The 21,607-nt window shown below is 35.5% G+C and overlaps 1 protein-coding gene across 1 annotated transcript; it reads right to left on the bottom strand.

Annotated features, from left to right (window-relative positions):
• Positions 1 to 11,278: 11,278 nt before the first annotated feature.
• LOC117333124 (brevican core protein-like) lies at positions 11,279 to 20,442 on the bottom strand. The gene is made up of 5 exons (XM_033892261.1): positions 19,708 to 20,442; positions 16,382 to 16,466; positions 15,020 to 15,105; positions 13,914 to 14,001; positions 11,279 to 11,693 (listed from the first exon to the last, which is right to left on the bottom strand). Exons 1-5 carry the CDS (start codon positions 20,053 to 20,055, stop codon positions 11,440 to 11,442), a joined length of 861 nt encoding a protein of 286 aa, XP_033748152.1. The 5' UTR covers positions 20,056 to 20,442; the 3' UTR covers positions 11,279 to 11,439.
• Between the last annotated feature and the right edge of the window lie 1,165 nt (positions 20,443 to 21,607).

The following is a 21,607-nucleotide window of genomic DNA, read 5'->3' as shown; positions in this document are numbered from 1 at the left end:
GGAAAAGGATTTTGAAGTATAAAATGAAATCGCAATTAAACCTAATTTCAGCAACGGCATTTCCGTTCCAAGAGTATACATCCAAAATAAAATTGATTCAATCAGCTAGTAATCTTTGTATTGTTTGGCAATAGCTTTGGTATTTAATATATTTCATGTAATCATATTTTTGTGAAAGAAAATAGGAAATAATGGAAGTAATGTTATTTTCTGCATGGTCATTTTTGTCAATCGTTAACCTTATGATACAACATTTTCCATATCGTTTTGCTTCACGATAGATTACAATTATAATATGATAGAAAGAAACCTTTTGTTAGATGAAAATTTAAAAATGCTTTGTGAACAAATTATGCAAACATTTTTTTGTTATCTTTTTCGAGATATGCGTGATTGTGTGTGATGTACACCTATACATGACTGTTATTTGTCCGTCCTGCATTTGAAGATAGTGACCTATTTAGTTGTGACATCAATGTGTTATATCAGCCATGTTATATATATATAAGCAAATGAGCAAGACTACATGTAGATCGTGGACAAAACTTTTTCTAGGAAAATGAGACAAATAATAATAGGTTTTAGAAAATCCACGAAACAAAATCCAACGATACATTTTTTGCACATGAAATAAAACCCGCATGTACACAATTTGAAATAAACGGTGTATTTTATCTAAAAACCTGCTGGCGTTTCTAACTAAGTTGTTCAACATGTTGGTCATATATTAGACATGTGCATTTTAAATCTGAATTGGTAGTCGGTCATGCTAGTATGAAATCATTTGTGTTAATTTTGTTGGGCAAAGTTAATTATTTTGATACACCCTTGTGATAATGGCTTGTCTATCATTAGCCTTTGTGATGCTGACCAGTCCTTTGGGCTAGTTCTCGAAGTCAAACACGCTTTTCATGTTTCGATTCTTATTCAAGTCGACCGATACCTCCATTACTGTTATGATGGGATGTATTGAGACTCCTCTATGTCTGATAATTTAGGTCAAGCTCTTATCAAATTCAGAATAGAAAAATAGGAACAAAAAGTTACAAATCGTGTAACATTGTTGCCTTAAATGTTGCCATCTTTCGAATGAATTTAATTGTGAACTATCTCACATGATTAATGTAATGACCCAAATCATAAACGTAGATACAATTGAGATGTATATATCGCCCGGTTTGTACCCATGTGTACCTGAGAACGAGGAATATCCCAATATCTATAAAATCACCACAATATCTACCTTGAAAATATTCATAAATGTTGTCCTGTATAAAAATGTAATGCAATTGTTTCATATAGATTGTTTATTTGTTTAACGTCCTTTCAAAAGCCAATGTCATTTAGGAACGTGCCAGGTTTTGGATGTGGAGGAAGGCCGGAGTATCCGAATAAAAAACCCGGCCTACGGTCAATACCTGGCAACTGCCCCACGCAGGTTTCGAACTATAGATGTATCAATATCAGATACTCAGAATGGATGTTGGAGGCCTATGCCCTTCTTCCTACAGGATTACGTCCGCTAATTCAATGGACTCGTGCTGCCCTAATATAACTATTTGTTGAAAATAATCATGGTAGGTCTGTTTCAAGACAACACAAAACAAGTATAGTTGTTGTCAACTACCAGTACCCACACTCAAACAACGGAAAACTATTTATAAGTGGGTTTAGCATAGTATCGCAATGTTGGCTTCAAGCGACTCTACACATTTGATGTAGTAGCCCGGAATATATCTAAAGCAACAAACTGTCGATTGGCTATTGACAGACAAGTGAATATAGCTATGATGATGTTACAAGTTCATAGTATCGATTGTGGTTATGAATTCTATTTGCGACTCTAGGTTAGAAACATAAGTCTGGAATTACTGTAAGCTGAAGTCAGTAGGTGTTACCCCCCTTCTTTCGGAACACGGACGTGGGATTAGAGAAGGGAAATTTAGATAAAATGGTTGATAGATTTTAATGTTCAAACAACGAAATATCCGCTTCAATGTCCAAAATATTTCAGTGTACACTATAAACATGATTGATAAACATCATTTTTCTTCAGCTTCACTTGTATATAACAGAATGCAAAAATGAACATTAATTTTAATCGTTATTTGACGTTTTCACCTCGATGAGTTACCTAACTATTACCACTCTCTAACATTGAAACATTTCTTTCGACATAAATTCAGACCTAAGTGCCAGAATATCAGGTACCGGACTGAAAAAAGGGCAAAAGTTATTTCTAATGTTGCCGCATGCGTCGACTACTATGATTTTTATGGAGAAAGGGTGTCATTGCCTGATGATTAATATGGGCGTCGTCGAGATGTGTGGCCAAAGTACACTTAAACAAAATGTTACGTAAAACGCTGAATTTTTTAAAAGAGTACAGAATTCTTGAACGTTTTCACTGTTTTAGCTCCTTTAATTAGCTTTCGTTTTCTGTTTTCGCACTAATTTCCTTAGTGTCTTTTAATAGGTTACAGGTGATGTAAGGTTTTTCTAGCTCATTTTATCGTGATTTTCATGGATGTCGCTGTTTTTATTGTATAAATAAATAATGTATTCATAATAATTATTGTGCAGTTACTCTGCTATTACTAAATGGTGATAGATGTGAAAATGAATTCGTGTGATGAAAACAATATGCATTGCTCCGCGACAAGAGAAGTTTTTTTTTGAGTTGCCTTTCATGGGTGAAAGTACGTAGTTCTAGCTAAACAACTAAGGTGTTCTCATGTGTTTCGTTCAAGAACGTTGGATAGTCCCAGATAACTGTGATGAGAGAAATAGTAATTCATCTTTTTGGAAAACTTGCGTTCAAAATCGCAATAATTCGTAACTCAATAATTGTTACAGACATGTGAACAATTCTGGAATGGGTGTTTCAAACCTGACACAATATAATGATTGTACATCGTTAAATTACTATTTTTGATACAAATTTATCTTTGTCGGATAGACGAAAGCCCCCGATTATCATTAATGTCTGATACGTAATTTTACGTTGGTACCTAGTTTGGCAGATTGTGTACTTACAGAACGATTAAAATTTGATCAAATATTTCGATCATTTGAGGCCGAAACAAGGACTAGAATCAGTATACAGCAGCTATATGATCAACGGGCTGGTTTGAATAATTAACTGTAAAAGTGCTTAAATTCATTGTCAATTTGAACAGAGTGTGGTTGAATCATCAACTGGGAAAGAGAATAAAAGAGCTTTCATATGTCATAACTCCAGATCCCAAATAGTCTCTGTCTCTCCTTAGGACTATGAAGAGTCAATTAAAAAAATATATTTTTCGAGTTATGGGGAGTAATAAACGTTATCAAATGTCTTAACAATGTCATATAAGCTTGAATTATCAACATGAGACCAGAGCAGATGATTGTCTGTGTCTTTTGTTTTCCCATCAACATCAAAGTATTGTATGACTGACACCAAAAACAAGAAGCTTGAAGCAATATAGATACAAACATAGACATAGAGTCAATACATTAATATATGTAATCTGTAGCATGTTCTTAGATGTTCGTACTCATATGTAACTTTGTTGTAGATTTAGTTTGAAAAACAGTGGTTCCATTGATAAACTGATCTTAAAGCTAAACGACAAGGTCCAAATTCCGATATCCTTATTTTCCAGAGAAACTGGATCAAATATCTTGGATGATTAATGCACGGAAATGAGGATTGTGATTAGATGTCCTTAAAACAATCTTGGTTATCGATGAATGTACACTTTTTGAGCTAAACATAACAGGATACAATATGTACAAGGAGTGTGCAAAAAGGGTCGACGCCGTCGCAAAAGAGCTCAAAGCAGAGTATAGACACAGATATCAGTTACATCGCAATTTGATTAGCCATTAACTTGAAATTATGTTTAATATCGGTAAATATATATATATATAAATCGCATCTTTGTCAACGAAAATATAGAATTTAATTCAATTTGATTTTTCTCACGAAGTAATTCATCCACCCCCTCCAAGGTATGTAATCTGATATCTACGTTTATTGATATGGTAAAACAAGGGTGGACTATAAAGTTGTTTTCTATCTAACTCACGTTTATATTAACGTGTACATGTAGACGGTTTCTCTTAATATAAAATACACATGTTATATGATATTAATGTGGTTTCCTGTACTTATATATATATATATACCGTACGTGGAGCTTTTATATCAAACTTGGTGTATATTAGGACAAGCAATTGATATTCACCTTGTTGGGAAGTCAGTTATCACCTCATCAATATAATATTTCAAATATTTCACAGAATGCCAAGCACCGGATTTTACAAGGGAATAAGTAGATCACTTCGTGTTTAATTTACGTTTACATATCAATAATAATGAAACATTACGCCAAGGAATGTTATTTGAAACCTCTTTATACAGGTTTTAAAGAAGTATCAAAATCTCCAACGCTTTTTCGGCTGAGTTCATCTTTCGTCCGTCGATCAACCCCGGTAGAATCATCAGATCAAATGTAAAAATCAAAACCAAAACTCACTTTGATAGAAAAAATATAACACTATATTACAGGGAAATACAAATTCAAAGAAAAATATGAAGAATTTGAACCACACGTATTCATAAAACTTTCATTTGCAACCTTCAATACATAATGGATAACTAACATCGTAATATACCAGAAACGGGAGTAATGATCAAAACATACTGTAATATGTAGCTTTGCTAGGTTAAGTTAACCACTTGTAAAATATGTGATCAATTTATCACCCTCCCCCATTTTTAAAGTCACTTTGTGATGATTTTTAGAATAATCTGATGTAAAAACCTACATTTTACTGTTATTGGTGACGTCAGTGGCCATATCAATATAACTAGATATCCTCATAACATTTCCCGATCAAAGTGAAACTTGGGGTGGAATAAAAATATCATTACGAAGTGTTTTATATGATTGTTTTCTCAGCATCAGGATCTTTATTCAAATCTCACTTTTGGAAACAATTAACGATTTTGAATACTATTCACTGTGTAAGTTACCATTTGTGTTAGATTACCAAGGAAATATAAAAAAAGTTAAAGTGAAAAACTGCTCTTAGATAATGTAATAACAGATCTACTAATCAAATTAAAATAATTAAGAATTGACTCAGGTACGGAAGTCGTCTGTCTAATAAAATACCTCAAATGTATGGGAAATGATAAAAGCTAGCATCGCAACACTACTTGGAAGTGCGTTAACTAGTTGTTTTGCTTCCTGTCTCACTCATTCAATTCGATAACCAAATAAGACGACAGAAAAACAGTGATTGAAGCTGCGGATTTTATAATACTAAATAACATAAAAGTTTCCTTCTGTATAAAGTATTTCATTTGTGCTAAAGTCATGAGAGAATTCAAATTGCAACATTTTATTGTAATTATGAAACAAAAGTTTTCTCTCTCCAAAATATGGACGGTTTTAGACTAAAAATGAGCACCGCCAATGATTAAATCAAGCTTTAAGACAGCATTCGAGTTTGAAATGTAGTGCAGCTAGTTGTTAACCTAGTTTCTTAAATAAAAAAAAACTTGTGTCACTATCTAGATATGCTCAAGAAATGTTTTAATCAGGCTGGACTCTCTCTTATATTTCGAGCAAATATTTGATCTATTTGGCACATAGGAACTGACATTACCAAACAAGAAATGGATGACCCCAGGGCAGCATTCTTTCGGAATTTTATGTTTTGATTAAACATCAATAATAGAGTCATGTATCTTCTATCCTGAATGGTTGGAATTGTTTTTGTAAATGTTTCTTTATTTGCTATTATTGGTATATAACTACTCCTTTATTATATGTGGCCCCCATAATACAAACAACATACTGATTTTACTGTAATGATCCGCTAGCTCTGACAAGTGTGACGCGTGTAATGTATATGTAGAATTTTTTGCATTTTAACCAATGTGCTGACGTAATTTAGACCGTCTTAATTGTTTTATCTATACGGAGATATAGGGGCTTTTAAGGCTTTAATGACTTTCGGAAGAATTTCGTCTGGTCCTGATGGCTTATTAAGTCCCCAAAACAAAGTTTGGGGACTTATAGTTTTTACTCCGTTTCTTCTTCTTATTATTATTATAATTACAAGCTTACCGGTTATAAGTATTTATATATTAAAGTATTTAAAATGCTGAAGTATCCATCCCCGTAAATATGGTATATCATATACACGTCTCTTTCAGAAGGTAAAAAGTTGTAGTAACATTTATTATGAAGTGTTTACAAAGAGATACGATAGTAACGTGATCCTGGGGTCAGGGTCTGCTGAAAGTAGCCAGATCACACCTGCAGACCAGTCAATTTTAAACAAAGATGCACCCTGTACATGAGAAGTACAAATATACTTGATAGAACTATCCCGTGAAGTAATTCGATAATGGTTCAGAAGATGAATTATTTATATGACCATATCCGTAAACTGTAAAACGAAAGTAGGTCTTGCCAAACTACATATAGATTACGATACGATAGAAATAGATTAAATCAGTGTTACTTTCCATTGTAATTTAGCACAATGGTGTCTCAAAAATTGCGAAAATAATCCGGTAATGTTCAATGGTCTTCTGTTTTTATTACCGTCGTGTTTTCTGGGTCACGTTCTAATAACCAACGCCACGAAATGTCATACAGCTAATGGACCGAATTGTTATCCACTCCAAACCTCCACTTATCGACTATAGATGCCTGATTATATAGCATGTGGGCTTCCTACGTCATCAAATTCATTTCCCGCGAAATTACTGGGAAATCTAAAACAATTCTTTAAATGAAATGAAGCGAAAGGAAGTATCGTGATCAGTATTGAGTACAACGTAAAAGTTCATTGTAAATAATTGCTACTATTTGCTAACCTAAAGCATAAGTAATTGAAATTAAGTTATTTTAAAATTCATATTTCGTTTCTATTATAATCTTCAAATTTGCATCACATGATCGTTTAGAAGCTTTGCAGTACTGACTCTTTCAAACGCACAGATGCTTTGATTTAAACAACGATGGCGACCAGAAGCTGTGAGGCGGTTTGGATTGGAATTAAATTGCCTATATTTCGGCAAGTAAACATCGTACAATGTTCCCGTGTGGTCAGATCATCTAATTTTGTCATTATGTATTCAGAACAGTAGTTGTTAATTCACTACGGTCATTAACATAAAAATTCGGATTATTATATAAATACTTATGTAATTATTATTATTACAAGCTAACCGGTAATAAGTATTTATATATTAAAGTATTTAAACGGTAAAAATTGTAATCCAGACGATTCTGCCGTTGATAGATTTATTATGAGGTGTTTACAAAAGGATACGATATTAACGTGGCCCTGTGGTCAGGGTCAGCTGAGGGAGTCGGATCAGATCTGCAGACCAGTCAATTTTAAACAAAGATACACCCTGTACATGAGAAGAGCAAATATACTTGATACAAATATCACGCAATTAAGTAATTAGATCGACTATGGTTCAGAATATGAATTATTTTATGACCATATCCGTAAACTGTAAAACGAAAGTAGGTCTAGCCGAACTACATAGGTTACGATACGATAGCTATGAATTAAATCTGTGTTACTTTCCGTTGTATTTTAGCACATTGGTGTCTCAAAAATAGCGAAAATAATCCGGGAATGTTCAACGATCTTCTGTTTTTAGTATCGTTGTGCTTTCCGTGTCACGTTCTGATAACCGACGCTACGAAATAGCATACAGCTAATGGACCGAAGTGGTATCCACTCCAAACCTCCATTTATCGACTATAGATGCCTGATTCTGTAGACTAACGGTTACGTCATCAAATGCATTTCCCGCGAAATTATTGGGAAATCTAAATCAATTCTTAAAATGATATGAAGAGAAAGATATAGAAAATGTCGAAATAAAAACATTGTGATCAGTATTGAGTGCAACGTTAGAGTGCATTGCAAATGCATAAGTAATTTAAATCAAATTATTTGAAAATCCATATTTCGTTTCTATTATGATCCTAAAATGTGTAACACAAGATCATTTAGAAGATTTGCAGTACTGACTCTTTCAAACGCACAGATGTTTTGATATGAGCAAAGATGGCGACCCGAAGCTGTGAGGCGGTTTGGATTGGAATTAAAATGCGTATATTTCGGCAAGTAAACATCGTACAATGTCTCCGTGTGGTCAGATCATCTAATTTTGTCATAATGTATTCAGAAGAGTTGTTGTTTGGTCGCTACGGTCATTAACATAAAAATTCGGATTATTATATAAATACTTATTTAATTATTCCTCCAAGCTTTGTCCGACGCGTTTCTCGAATACCGTATGTCGGATTGAAATGAAACTTTGTGTGAACATAGATGGCAATCTGAAGTTGTGCACTTCACTATTTATTTTTCGATCTGACATCCAATATGGCCGCCATAGGCCATAATTGGCTAAAATGTAAAGGGCTATAACTATATAACCGCTGGTTGCACAGAAATGAAACTTGGTGGGAATAAAGATGAACACGTGAAGATTATTTTGAGACCTTTTTTTTTCCCGAAATCAAATTTTTTTTTTAATTGGAAAATTTTGCCGTTGCCATTGGTGTACGCCAGGGTTCCGGGCCAGCTCCCTTTATGTCTTTATTAAAAATTTAATTTCATGAAATTTGGTATTACGGTGTCTCATGACACTTAGAACATTACTTCAACTTCCGATTCTAGATTGGAAAAATGGCCGCCATTTCCTGGCCTCTGATTGGTCGAAATTTAGATATTGTCAAGTTTTGATGAAATTTGGTTTGTAGGTACATCATGGGACACCGGTCACTCTCGTAACCTCACTTTCACTTTTTAACAAAATGGCCGCCATTTACTGGCCTCTGATTGGTCGAAATTTAGATATTGTCCAATTTTGATGAAATTTGATTTGTGGGTACATCATGGGACACCGGTCACTCTCGTAACCTCACTTTCACTTTTTAACAAAATGGCCGCCATTTACTGGCCTCTGATTGGTCGAAATTTAGATATTGTCCAATTTTGATGAAATTTGATTTGTGGGTACATTATGGGACACCGGTCACTCTCATAATCTCACTTTCACTTTTTAACAAAATGGCCGCCATTTCCTGGCTTCTGATTGGTCTGTATTTAGATATTGTCCAATTTTGATGAAATTTGGTTTGTATGTTCATCCTGGGACACCGGTCACTCTCGTAACTCACTTTTACTTTTTAACAAAATGGCCGCCATTTCCTGGCCTCTGATTGGTCTGTATTTAGATATTGTCCAATTTTGATGAAATTTGGTATGTAGGTACATCATGGGACACCGGTCACTCTCGTAACCTCACTTTCACTTCTTAACAAAATGGCCGCCATTTACTGGCCTCTGATTGGTCGAAATTTAGATATTGTCCAATTTTGTTGAAATTTGATTTGTGGGTACATCATGGGACACCGGTCACTCTCATAGCCTTACTTTCACTTTTTAACAAAATGGCCGCCATTTCCTGGCCTCTGATTGGTCTGTATTTAGATATTGTCAGATTTTGATGAAATTTGGTATGTAGGGGTATTAGGGGACTCTAAAATCAGCTGAATGGTGTTCGTTTCTATAACAACCATATGGAAGCTTTTGATTGGTCGAAACTTAGATATTGTTCAATTTCAATGAAATTTGGTATATAGGGATATTGATGGATGCCGAACGTAATGGTATGACTGCGGGGGGTGTTTGGGGGACTTCTGTAATGGTTTCCCATTACAATTAGTACTTGTTTTCATTTAAGATAGTGATTTGGTCTTCAATGTCCTGTTCAGTTATGTGTATTGAATGCAGGTGAAAGGGTGGTGCATTTAGAATATTTGGTGGATCTTCTTTAGTGTCTGATGAAGTTGCTATTGAGGTAATTGTTATGTTCAAGGGGTGGTATACATGTGTCTTTGTTATTAAAATTACTGATAGATTAAGCTAATTTTCACCATTTGTTTGGGAGAACTGAATTATTTGCCACTTTTGTTTGTAGTTTTTCTACATATTTCACTTTTCTTCCCTTATTAGGTCAAACGGTAGCTTCCATATCAGTTTAATTACTGATGTAAACTGTATTCGGTCGTCATGATGTTTAATCATGCAATTGTTTGTGGAATTCTAAATAAAGCGGTGTACAGGGGCTTTCATGTTGTACCAACATATGTCTAGTTATGTAAGTGTCACCATATCATTGTATTAAAGGTAAATCTGAGAAATGAATCCAACAAAAGACAAAAAAAAAAAAAAAAAAAAAAATACATCGCATCATATATCAAAAATTTGAATATGATCAGCTTTGTCATTTTGGCAGCATTTGAAGTATTTTTTCTTTTAATTTCACGTTTGCCTTTTGGTGATACGAATGTTGATGTTGGATTTAATTCTTGTGAATTGTTGTAGTCCTCAATCTGTTGATATAGGTGTGTCAAATGTCTTTTACAGCGTCGTTGTTCTGCACTGTTGGTATTTGGTTTGATTTTGTTTAACGTCCTATTAAAAACCATGAACATTTAAGGACGTGCCAGGTTTTGGAGGTGGAGGAAAGCAGGAGTACCCGGAGAAAAACCTCCGGCCTACGGTCGGTACCTGACAACTGCCACACCTAGGTTTGGACCCCCCCCCCCCCCCCCCCCCCCCCCCCCCTCCAAAAAAAGTGGAGGGCTAGTGTTAAAGTGTCGGGACCACTCTGCCACCGCGGCCTCACACTGTTGGTATACAGATACAGTATTATGTAACTGTACGCGATTTTCAATATAAATGAAAATACGAAGGTATTTTTTTTAAAGAAATTTATTTACAGTTTTATTCAAATACAGTGTAAACTGTTGATAATAAACAAACTAGACAAGCAGTGTAATACATGTTCCGGCCTTCATTTTGATTTGTACAACAAATGAGGATTTGACAGCACAGAGTCACGGTTAGAATATACACCTAGAAGATCGTCGGTTTTGATATTCCTTGATGGCAAGTGAACTGAGGTTTTTAACTCCAACGAAAAGGAGAACAGAGGGAAGAAAGATATAACAGAAGAGAAGGAAAAGAGAGAGAAGAAATATATAACAGAAGAGAGAAGGAGAAGAAATATATGGTAGGAGAGAGAAGGAAGAGAGAGAGAAGAAATATATAACAGGAGAGAGAAGAAATATATAACAGGATAGAGAAGGAGAGGAGAGAGAGGGGGAAATATAAAAATGAAGACAGAAGAAAAAGCGAAAGAAGGAAGATATGACAGGGGAGAAAAGGAGAAGAGAGAGAAAATATAACAAGAGAGAGAAGAAGAGAGAGAAGAAAGATATAACAGGAGAGAGAAGGAGACGACAGAGATGAGAAAGATAAACAGGGTGGAGAAGGATGGTATTTTACCCTGTTATGTTCTCTTGATAAAGGAGGTAACAGGAAGCAGCCTTTTTAGATGTGTCCTCTGATGAATGGACCAAACATTGTGTATCGAACTTCGCACACGGCATACTTCTCATAATGTGTTGTGCATTCCAAATCATTCCATGTCTGCGTTTGAAGTCCTAAAGCGACACAGTCCTGATTATTTATATCGTTCGGTTGACCAGGTTTCCACCTTGCATTCAATACTACATCCCCAGGCCCCCACACAAAATGGCCTTCCAAAGCCCTGTCGTTTGCAGCAATCCACATACTTGTCATTCCTACAAATAAGACAAAAAAATATTACCAAGACCTTTCAAAATTGACTCTCATTTGACGAATATATTAGTTATTATTTGAATGGAATATTTAAGGATAGAATTGAATATATATTTGATAGCAAGGAAATATAACACAAAAAAAAACCCCCCAAAAACGGGAATTTACTCTCAATTAACGGTTATTACGAGATAATAGTAATTTAGAAATATATGTGCCATTCCTACAAATAAGACAGTAATTATTACCAAGACTTTTTTTTAAATTGACTCTCATTTGACGAACATATTTATTAAATGGAATATTTAAGGATAGAATTGAATATATATTTGATAACAAGGAGATATAACACACACAAAAAAACAACAAAAAAAAACAACAACAAAAAACAACGGAATTTACTCTAAATAAACGCGATAACATGTTATTTAGTAATTTAGAAACATAACATAAAATATATTCAAGTTAAACGTTTTGTTTTAATCGAATAAACAAAATTCCGGTGTAAATCCATTATAATATATGAACTTCTTTCTCGTAGAGTATAGTTAAGATGTTCTAAGTAGGAGGAATAGTATGCTTAGGATAGAGTTGTTGAGGTGACCCAAACAGTATCAAAAGGGTTTAAAAATATGTTAAACATTATCAAAAGCGTTAAAAAAATATGTTACACAGTATAAAAAGTGTTAAAAATATGTTTAACAGTATCAAAAGTTTAATTGGTTAAAAAATATAGAAAGAAAGGTTAAAAGTATTAAAAGTGTAAAAAGATAGATTAGATACAAATGTAGCATAAAAAGTGTAAAAAGAAAGGTAAAAAAGTATAAGCAGTGTAACAAGGAAGGTTGAAAAGTATAACAAGAGGCCCATGGGCCATTACGGTCATCTGACTAACACTTACAGCAAGGGACACACCCCTCAATCCAGCATCAATACCATAAATTATCTATACGCAGCCAGTTATGTTTAAGATCAAATCTGGTTTTATCCGTTTTGACTTAAAGGAGGAGCAGTATCTTAAAGCAAAATTTCAGCCAAGTTCCCATTTTTGGGACATGTCCCATCTGTCCCGTTGGGTGGGACAAGCCTCATTCATATAAATTAGGAATGTCCCTTCCCCAATGATATTTCATACTAAATATTGTTGTAATCAAGTAAGGCATTACTGAGGAGTAGCATTTTAAAGCAATATTTAATCTACGTGCTCCGTTTGGGCGCCCACCCTTCTTTCCCCAGGGCGCAGACCTGTCTCAATTATATATAAATTATGATTGCTGTTCCCTTAAGACCCTTCAAACCAATTTTGGTTGTAATCAATAAAGGCATTACGAAGGGGTACATTTTAAAGCAAAAGTTCTGCTAAGTTCTCCTTTTGGGGCCTCATCCCTCTGTCCCCAGGGACCGACAAGCTTCATATATATAAATTGTGATTGCCATCCCCTTATGATGTTTCAAACCAAATTTGGATGTAATCCACCCAATGGTAAAAGAAGAGTAGGGTTTTAAAGCAATAATACACCAAAGTTCCCCCATTCGGGGCCCCGTCACTGTGGCCCAAAGGTCAAGCCTTCCTCGTTTATAAAAATATGATTGCCCTCCCCAAATGATTTTACTACAGGGTGAAGGAGGAGTAGGATTTTAAAGGCAAAATTTCAGCAGGAGTTCCCCCTTTGGAGCCCCGCCCCTCCGGCCCCAGGGGTCACATATGCCTCATTTATGTAAAATATGATTGAACTTTCCCCGATGATGTTTCACACCAAATTTGTTTGTAATCCATCCAAGGGTTAAGGAGGTGTAGGATTTTAAAACAAAAAAATCACCAAAGTTCCCCTTTGGACCCCAGGGTCAGACCAGCCTCATTTATATAAAATAAGATTGCCCTCTCCCAATGATGCTTCAAACCAAATTTGGAAGTAATCCACCCAAGGGCTAAGGAGGAGTTGCGTTTTGATATAAAGTCGTACGCACGGCGCACGACGACTGACGGAACACGATGGCTACAGGTCATCCTGAACCTTTGGGTCAGATGACCTAGAAAGTGTAACAAGGAAGGTCGAAAAGTATAAAAAGTGAAAAAAAGATAGATTATACAAAGGATAAAAAGGTTGATCAAACGGTAGGAAAATGGTAAAATGATAGACTAAACAGTATAAAAAGTGTAAAGAAGTAGTAAATCAGTATAAAGAAAAAAGTGTAAAGAAAGCATATATTTATCTTCTTACCCCGTTTTGTCATTTCCGATATGAGAAAATTGTGCACCTCGTCGTTGTCAATTCTCACAAGTGTGGCATTCATTGAGTTACAAAACACCTGTGTAATTAAGATAAAAGTACGTTGTATATGGGATCATTTCGAGTAACTGTTTAGATAGTATACCTCACTTAGTATAAGGACAGGTACTAAATGGAACTGTACATCTATCCTTGGCACAATTTATACAAATCATTTTTATTACTAGAATGTTGTCATTATTTGGAGTTAGAGTTATGGTTACTTGTCACTACAGATCCACCTTTCACACATCGCCTTACATGTAACAATACCATAGAACGCTGCCACTGTGTGAAGCGTAAGAGGCGATTAAAATGGGATGTTTCCTTTTCATTTCTTATCATCATTTTTATCCTGAAATATCCCTTAATGATGATTCATTTCTAAGATTTAGTTGTGAGAAAAATGGATTATGTTTCCTTAGGCGAGTCAAACCAGAGTCTATAAGAATGGTAGTTATTCCTATTGCTAATGGTTCGCCCATTGTCACTACATTGTATAATGTGACCGAACGTGGTGTCTAGCTAGACGTCTACGACAATAAACTTTAGAGAGCTAACACACTGAAATTGGCACCATTACCATGCTTTCACCTCGATACGAACACGAACATACTGCAGCCTCCCAACACACACACAATTATGAAATCCATGCATCTCGCACACAAGCTTACCGTCTTGAATGATATTTATTGTATCCGTTGATTAGAAGTTAAACAATAAAAAGACCCTACACTTATTGGAAAAAGGCATGAGCCAAACTAAGAGATGTAATTCTGTATGAACTAAAATGCAAATGGAAATGTGAAAAGTTGGAAAATAAACTGCCTCAAAATAGTCGTATTGGTATTATTTATTAACGTCTGGTAACAAAGCGAAAACTACAGTTTCATCAAATAATGCATTACCAGACATTGTGGATTCTATGATTACCAACCAAATAAAAAAAATAGATCAATAAATATAATAAAAAAATAACGGAATATTAAATGCAACCTGTGAAATGAATCATTTGTCAAATTCATGGATGAATGATAATACAACAAAACAACATTTACCGCGCCATCATCTGCCAACATTTCGCTTCCGGGAAAGAAGTAACACTTTCGGTTATAACGCACCCAGTCGGGGTTAGGACATGGATCTAGAAAATGAAAGAAAATAGAGCCGTGACGATGTCTACACCGTAAAAGGGAAATTATCTGTTAAAAGGAACGTATCTGAGATCGATTACAAAATCCACGGTAGTTGTTCACTTTAAGGGTATGTTCTTGCATTAAAGTGTCTTCGTTCGTGTCATACTTGTTTTGTCCGTGATGATATTATCTGGAATCATGTTCAAGACAAGTCATTGCTCGTTATTCTCTTCCTTGTTGTCTTCTGTGATAAACATGTACACTGTTGTATACAATTTCACAAATGTGACGGGCTGTAAACTTTGATAGCATATGTCATCGACGTGCTGGGCTGTTCAAATTGATATCGTGTAGTGTTTCAGTAACGTGTCGGGCTGTTGAAGGAAATATTCTGTAGTGTTTCACAAAAGTGACGACTGCAAATTTTGATATTATGTAGTGCTTCATCAACATACTGGGCTGTTGAAGTCAATATTCTGTAGTGTTTCACAAAAGTGACGGCTGCAAATTTTGATATTATGTAGTGTTTCGTCAACGTGTCGGACTGTTCAAATTAATATCGTGTATTGTTTCGTCGACGTGTCAGGCTGTTGAAGTCAATATTCTGTAGTATGAAAACTGACGGCTGCAGATTTTGATATTATAAAGTGTTTCATCAACGTGTCGGACTGTTCAAATGAGTATTTTCTAGTGTTTCACAAATTTGTTAAGCGGTTTTAAGATCCCAACAAAGTTCCCATTAATCTTAATTTACTAATATGTTCTGCTGCCAAAGAGTTATTTCTAATAACTGTCTATAGATTAATGATTGGGAAACTTGAGGAAGCAATGAAGACCCTTTCAAATCTTGGCATCCCTTATCTAACCTCGGTTTTCTCCAAATGAAAATATATCTGTTCTGGGAAAGAACATTGACTTCCCCACCGCATGACCCGTAGATTCCACTTAATTGTAGGAAGTAACTGCTACGGAATATATGTACTATATTCTTCTTTTACCCTTTAATCGTTTATTTCTCTTATTTTGTGCTTTCTTAATGATTCTCCTGGCATGTCTTGATACATGTAGGATGTCATACAAATTTAACTTATTTAGAATACAACGTTACTGTATCGCTGTTTTCGAATTGCCAATCTCTGTGAGGGAGCCTACTTTGTCCCTGGCACAAATACATAGTTTTTCATCTATGGGTTCAAGATCACCGAGAAAAAAGTGATTTGTTTTAAGGACGTAAAATATACCAAATAAACAAACAAGATATAGAGCTAATAATTATATATATACCTTGAGCAAGACAAACATGGCTGCCATTCTTCGTGTCGATACAAGCTTCAGTCTCGGAACAACTGTCGCAGCTAGAGCTGTTAGTCTGAAATTTTAAATCATTATTAAAGGCTTCTTAAAAATGTAGTATATAGCATCAAATTCCCCTCTAAAATAACAACGTTAGTTCAAATTCGCATACAAATGTCATCAGGTTAAAAGTTTATGTTCTATATAAAACTACACCATGTCACAGGTAAAGGGAGTGCTACATAGCCTCTCACAATCGATTGTATTTAAGCATTGATGTCATATTTTTAGATTAAGCTTGGTATGGAAAAACATGTTGCGAATAACATTTTTGTCGAACCCCTAACAATCTAAAAATAATTGACATCAGCGCTTATGATTAGTTTATTAAATTGATTTTTAAAATTAAAACATGTTTTATGTATAAATTAACTGATCTTATAAGGATTTTTTTCACAAACCAATACGCAACTTCAATGGTCGTATTGTGACGTTACATTTTTCACGCAACTTTTGGATTATTTATTTCTTACAATTTTTAAAATTGTGTTTTAAAATCAAAACATGTCTTATGTACAAATTAACTGATCGTAAAAGGGATTTTTTCACAAACCAATACTCAACGTCAATGGCCGTATTGTGACGTCAATTTTCAGGTATGAAAAAATCTCAGAAAGCCGCATTCTGGGTACAAAAAATGGACCTTGGACCCCTGCATCCAAAATGTAACATATTCTGAATTATACAAACTGAGTTTTCCTCTGCTGTTAAACTTTTGATAACATTTTGATTTGGTTTGTTTGGATAGTGTTTTTAACGTCCCAATTACAGCCAGGGTCATTTAAGGACTTGCCAGGGTTTGGAGGTGGAGGAAAGCCTGAGTGCCCGGAGTAAAACCACCAGCCTACGGGCAGTACCTGGCAACTGCCCAACGTAGGTTTCGAACTCACAACCTAGATGTGGAGGCCTAGTGACAATGTGTAGGGACAGCTTAACCACTCGGCCATCGCGGCCCCCTATAAGGTTTGAACGGTATCAAATAATGTTGATCATTTGTCATGATGTTTTCCAGCAAAACACTTTTACTCTAGACTGATGTGAAAAAGATATGCACTACATAGAATATTAAGACCAAACACCTAGATATCCAGGCAATGAACAGTATACAAAAGCTAATGTGGTGGTCACTATTATCATTTCGGTTTAACGGAAGGATTTAGCTCTCCTGTAATTAAGTCACAGCGCTGACCCAATAAACGCGAATAGTCCCTCTGTACAAATAAAAACAGATGAACTACCGTTGCAAAAGAGCAAGTAATCGGTTTTTACCAATACTTGGAAAGATAGAAAATTTGCCTAAACAGCAACCATTCCTTTTTGTCATTTTACCATTACTACTTGTACATACACCACTTTTATTTGATATTGATTTTCAAGTAAATCATTAATTTCGCCCATGTATAATCTTTTCGTCAACGGTTTAGTATTTCAATTTTGTTTCTTCTAAAAACATATTTCATAATAATTTCTGTTTTTTATTACTGTGTCGATTCACATTTGTATGGTTTTGGGTTTTCAATTATTCAAGATCAGGGAATGCCAACTATCATATTACCAATAAAAGTCATAATATTTCGACTTTGAATTTGAGGATTTCATAATAAGAAAATTCTGTATACAAATTGTATATGCATGACAGGTATGCATTCATCGTGAGAATCGCAACATGACTGTTCATGTGTATCCATGCGTGTTCGGCATTTATTCAGTGCATATTGCAATCATGAAATCTCATAATGATTTAAAGCTTTTGTTTTTATTTTCGCTTAGCCACACCATGCTATCAGCTATACATACAGTAGACATGGGAGGGGCAGCGATAGCACAAGGGATTTAGCGTTTGGCGAACGTAGCCTCACGTGAAGATGCGATGCGCGCGCGACATTCCGTGCTTGCGACGGGCCTCACATATATTGTTTAGTGAGGTAGATCTAGTCACCAAAATTGAACATAAAAACTCGGGGGTTTTGTATCAAATTATTAAATAGAAATATTAAATATGGGATGTCGACACGCGTTCTAACCCTCCTGTCTAACTCGTCACACAATTGAACGTTTATAGACATACATGTATCTGGAATGCATGGTGGCCGATACAGAGCGTGAACAGTTTTTTTGAGCCTGAAAGTCGCGAAAAACCCTAGCAACATGGGGCCTCGCGTTGTCCTGCTGCAACGGAAGTTTATGTTGATGGATAAGAGGAAGAACATGTGATTTGATCCCGATATCTTACTACTGTAAGATAACCATGGATATCGACAAGAGGTGTATTCTCGCCTTGAAATATATCCCTGCCTATACGATAACAGACCCTCATCGAATCTGTCGCTTTTCATTACTCCAGCATCGGAATATCGTTCACCACAACAAACTATATAGACACGTTGTCACCACCTGAAAGCGTAAAGCCAGACTCGTCAGTGAACAACACGTGTTTCCAATGGGCCAACGAACGAAACCGTTCATTTGAAAGAAGCCACTGCATTTAACATTGGCGTCGCTATTGCGTAAGTTGCGGACCAACATTGGGACGTCATGGCCTCAAATGAAACTCCCGCAACCGATTCCTGGCAGCTTTTGAACACACTGAGTATCGACAACTTGACGTGCTGTTTCTGTACGGAGGTGGCGATAGACGTATGCCTGTATCTTGACTTGATGTCGTGACGTAATGTCTGGGCGTCCGCTCCTGGGACGGTCACCCAATCTCCCTGTGGCTCTGAGACGTCCAACTGAACAGGATAATGTCTGTCTTATGTACACCATATTGCTGGGCTACATGACGTATTATCAGAGCAATGGCCCTACCCCTATCGACTTCACTCAATAGCGACATTTCGCTGTACAATCGTTTCGAAAAGAAATGTTGTGTTAACTGGTTACGGTTGATTGAATTTTAACATGTGCAAGATGAGAGCCGGTTATGTCTTGATTAATATTGCAAACTTTTCTTAATATCATCCTCAGTTTTAAACTTTTTTTAACGTTAACTGTGATTTTTACTCCGATAAATCAACTGAAGGCATATCTATGGAACACAAAATCCATCTGTTTGTGTAGGTTCATTGAGCACATCTTTTGTTATCTCTTAATTATCAAAGAAAGTCGACAAAAGATGTAATAAACAAAGTAGTACAAACATTTTCCGGTATACTAGCATTGGTAGTATTAGAAAACGTTAAATTATTGGCATATGAAAAGCATTCAATATCATTAAATTTCTTCTTTTATAAGATCAAATAATAAAAAGTACTTACCTTTACAGATTGTACATCCAAAAGTGACGTCTCGTTGCCCTTTTCCTCAAACGGCATCATCAGGTCACACGTTAGTTGCTCTCGATTGTGGTGGATTTTCTCACACAGTTTGTATCTCTTACATACCTTGATGCACTGTAACACTCCAATAGTATCCAGGCGCATAAAGGATGTATAGAACTTGTTTGAGTCCATGTCATCGTGTTCACTGCTAGCACACATACCATGTCCATCCACGAATAAAACTGTTTTGAGGAAAGGAATCTGAGTCAGTATAAGAAAATGTAATATGACATTGCACATCGTTATACCAAAGGAAATGTCAAATAGCATCTCACGGATTTTCATCCCAAATAAATGGAGACCTACACCCTTTAAATGTTCCTTATATATGGACTTTCAAGCTAATGGATGCCGTATAGCAGACTGCGTCTTGTAGATGACAAATAAGTGATCCAACAATGATATGATACTTATTTCCTTTCCAAAGAGATAACAGGCCTGTCTGCCTAACTTGTTGTTAAGTATGTGGCGAGAGGCCCACAGTGTAAATGCATTGATATCGGTGTAGGGTTGTGTCCGTACTGTAGCGATTAACGTCATCACAGATTTGTCTGCACCAATCACAACGTATATTGCCGGTGTAGCCAGCATCACTAATTTGCTGCAACAGCTTATGTAATGTGGAGAGGCGACCGCTGTCGACATCGCTATGGTAAAAGTTATACAAAATGGTTATTTATCGAAAAAACAAACAAACAAACAAACAAACAACTACGTTTTCCATCACTTGCCGGACATATTGTATTACTTTTCAACATAATCCCCTTCAGTATCTATACACTATTGCCAGCGGTGTTTAAGGGCCTCAATGCCACTTTTATTGAACTCCTTTTCTTGGCTGTTCAGCGAGTCATCCACTGCATGTTAGGATTAGGTTTATGGTGAGGGTTAGGATTAGCGTGCCTAAAATTAGTTTTCAGTTTTGGAAATAGATGAAAGTCTGATGTAGCGAGATCAGTTACAAAAAAAACAAAACAACAAAAAACGGATGCTTAAAATTAATTTAAAGCCACAATCGTGAATGGAAGACATGGCAATTACAGACTCTTTCACCCCAACCCTAACCGATTTTGTACATTTTTCAAAAGCCGCTTGTCTTGTTTACTTTAGAGTGCTACCTCGTCGATATAGACTAACCAAATGAGACCATTCTCTTGGTACACGGCCCTATATAGTCAGAGAATAGAAGAACATCATTGAGTATCTCCTTCAGTACGAGACTCACAACTTATCAATCAGCCCTCGTATGTTATACATGTTATACTATTTCGGATAGATAAAATATTTAAATGAGTTTCACAGATAATTCATCTCTTTTATCAATTCGGTAATTACATCTATAATCAATTGTATTGAAATATCATATCAATAATAAAAAATACATTTTTCACTTAAAGTACATTTACATGAACCTACCACAACAATGGGCCAAGAGTAATTCGTGGATATTTCAAAATGCTAATAAATTCACTCGACAATCCGAACAATCATTGTAACTATGATAAAATATACATGTGAAAGGAGACTTACATGTGTAGTAAAAATTAGAGTCTACAAGTATTGCTCTACACAATGTTAAAGTATTCTTTATAAAAAATCAATTACTATTCTGACTTGAATATATATATCTATTCATTTTGGTTATTTCAGTTAGAATAATAACCCTTACACTATTTGGCCATACGGCTTAAAGCGACATATTCACGGCTACTAAGATCAATCATATTTAGTCTTATGCGTTCTTAAGGGATGGGGGACTAAAAAATGTACAAATAAGCTGCTCCCCGGTGCACCAAGTGGCGGGGCGAAAAATGGGTAATTTGGCCATATTGCTTTA

This window comes from Pecten maximus, chromosome 8, assembly GCF_902652985.1.
Source record: "Pecten maximus chromosome 8, xPecMax1.1, whole genome shotgun sequence".
In the NCBI taxonomy this organism is placed as follows: Eukaryota; Metazoa; Mollusca; class Bivalvia; order Pectinida; family Pectinidae; genus Pecten; species Pecten maximus.
The sequence above is the reverse complement of the archived record's forward strand: the minus strand, read 5'-3'. Positions and strand labels throughout refer to the sequence as shown.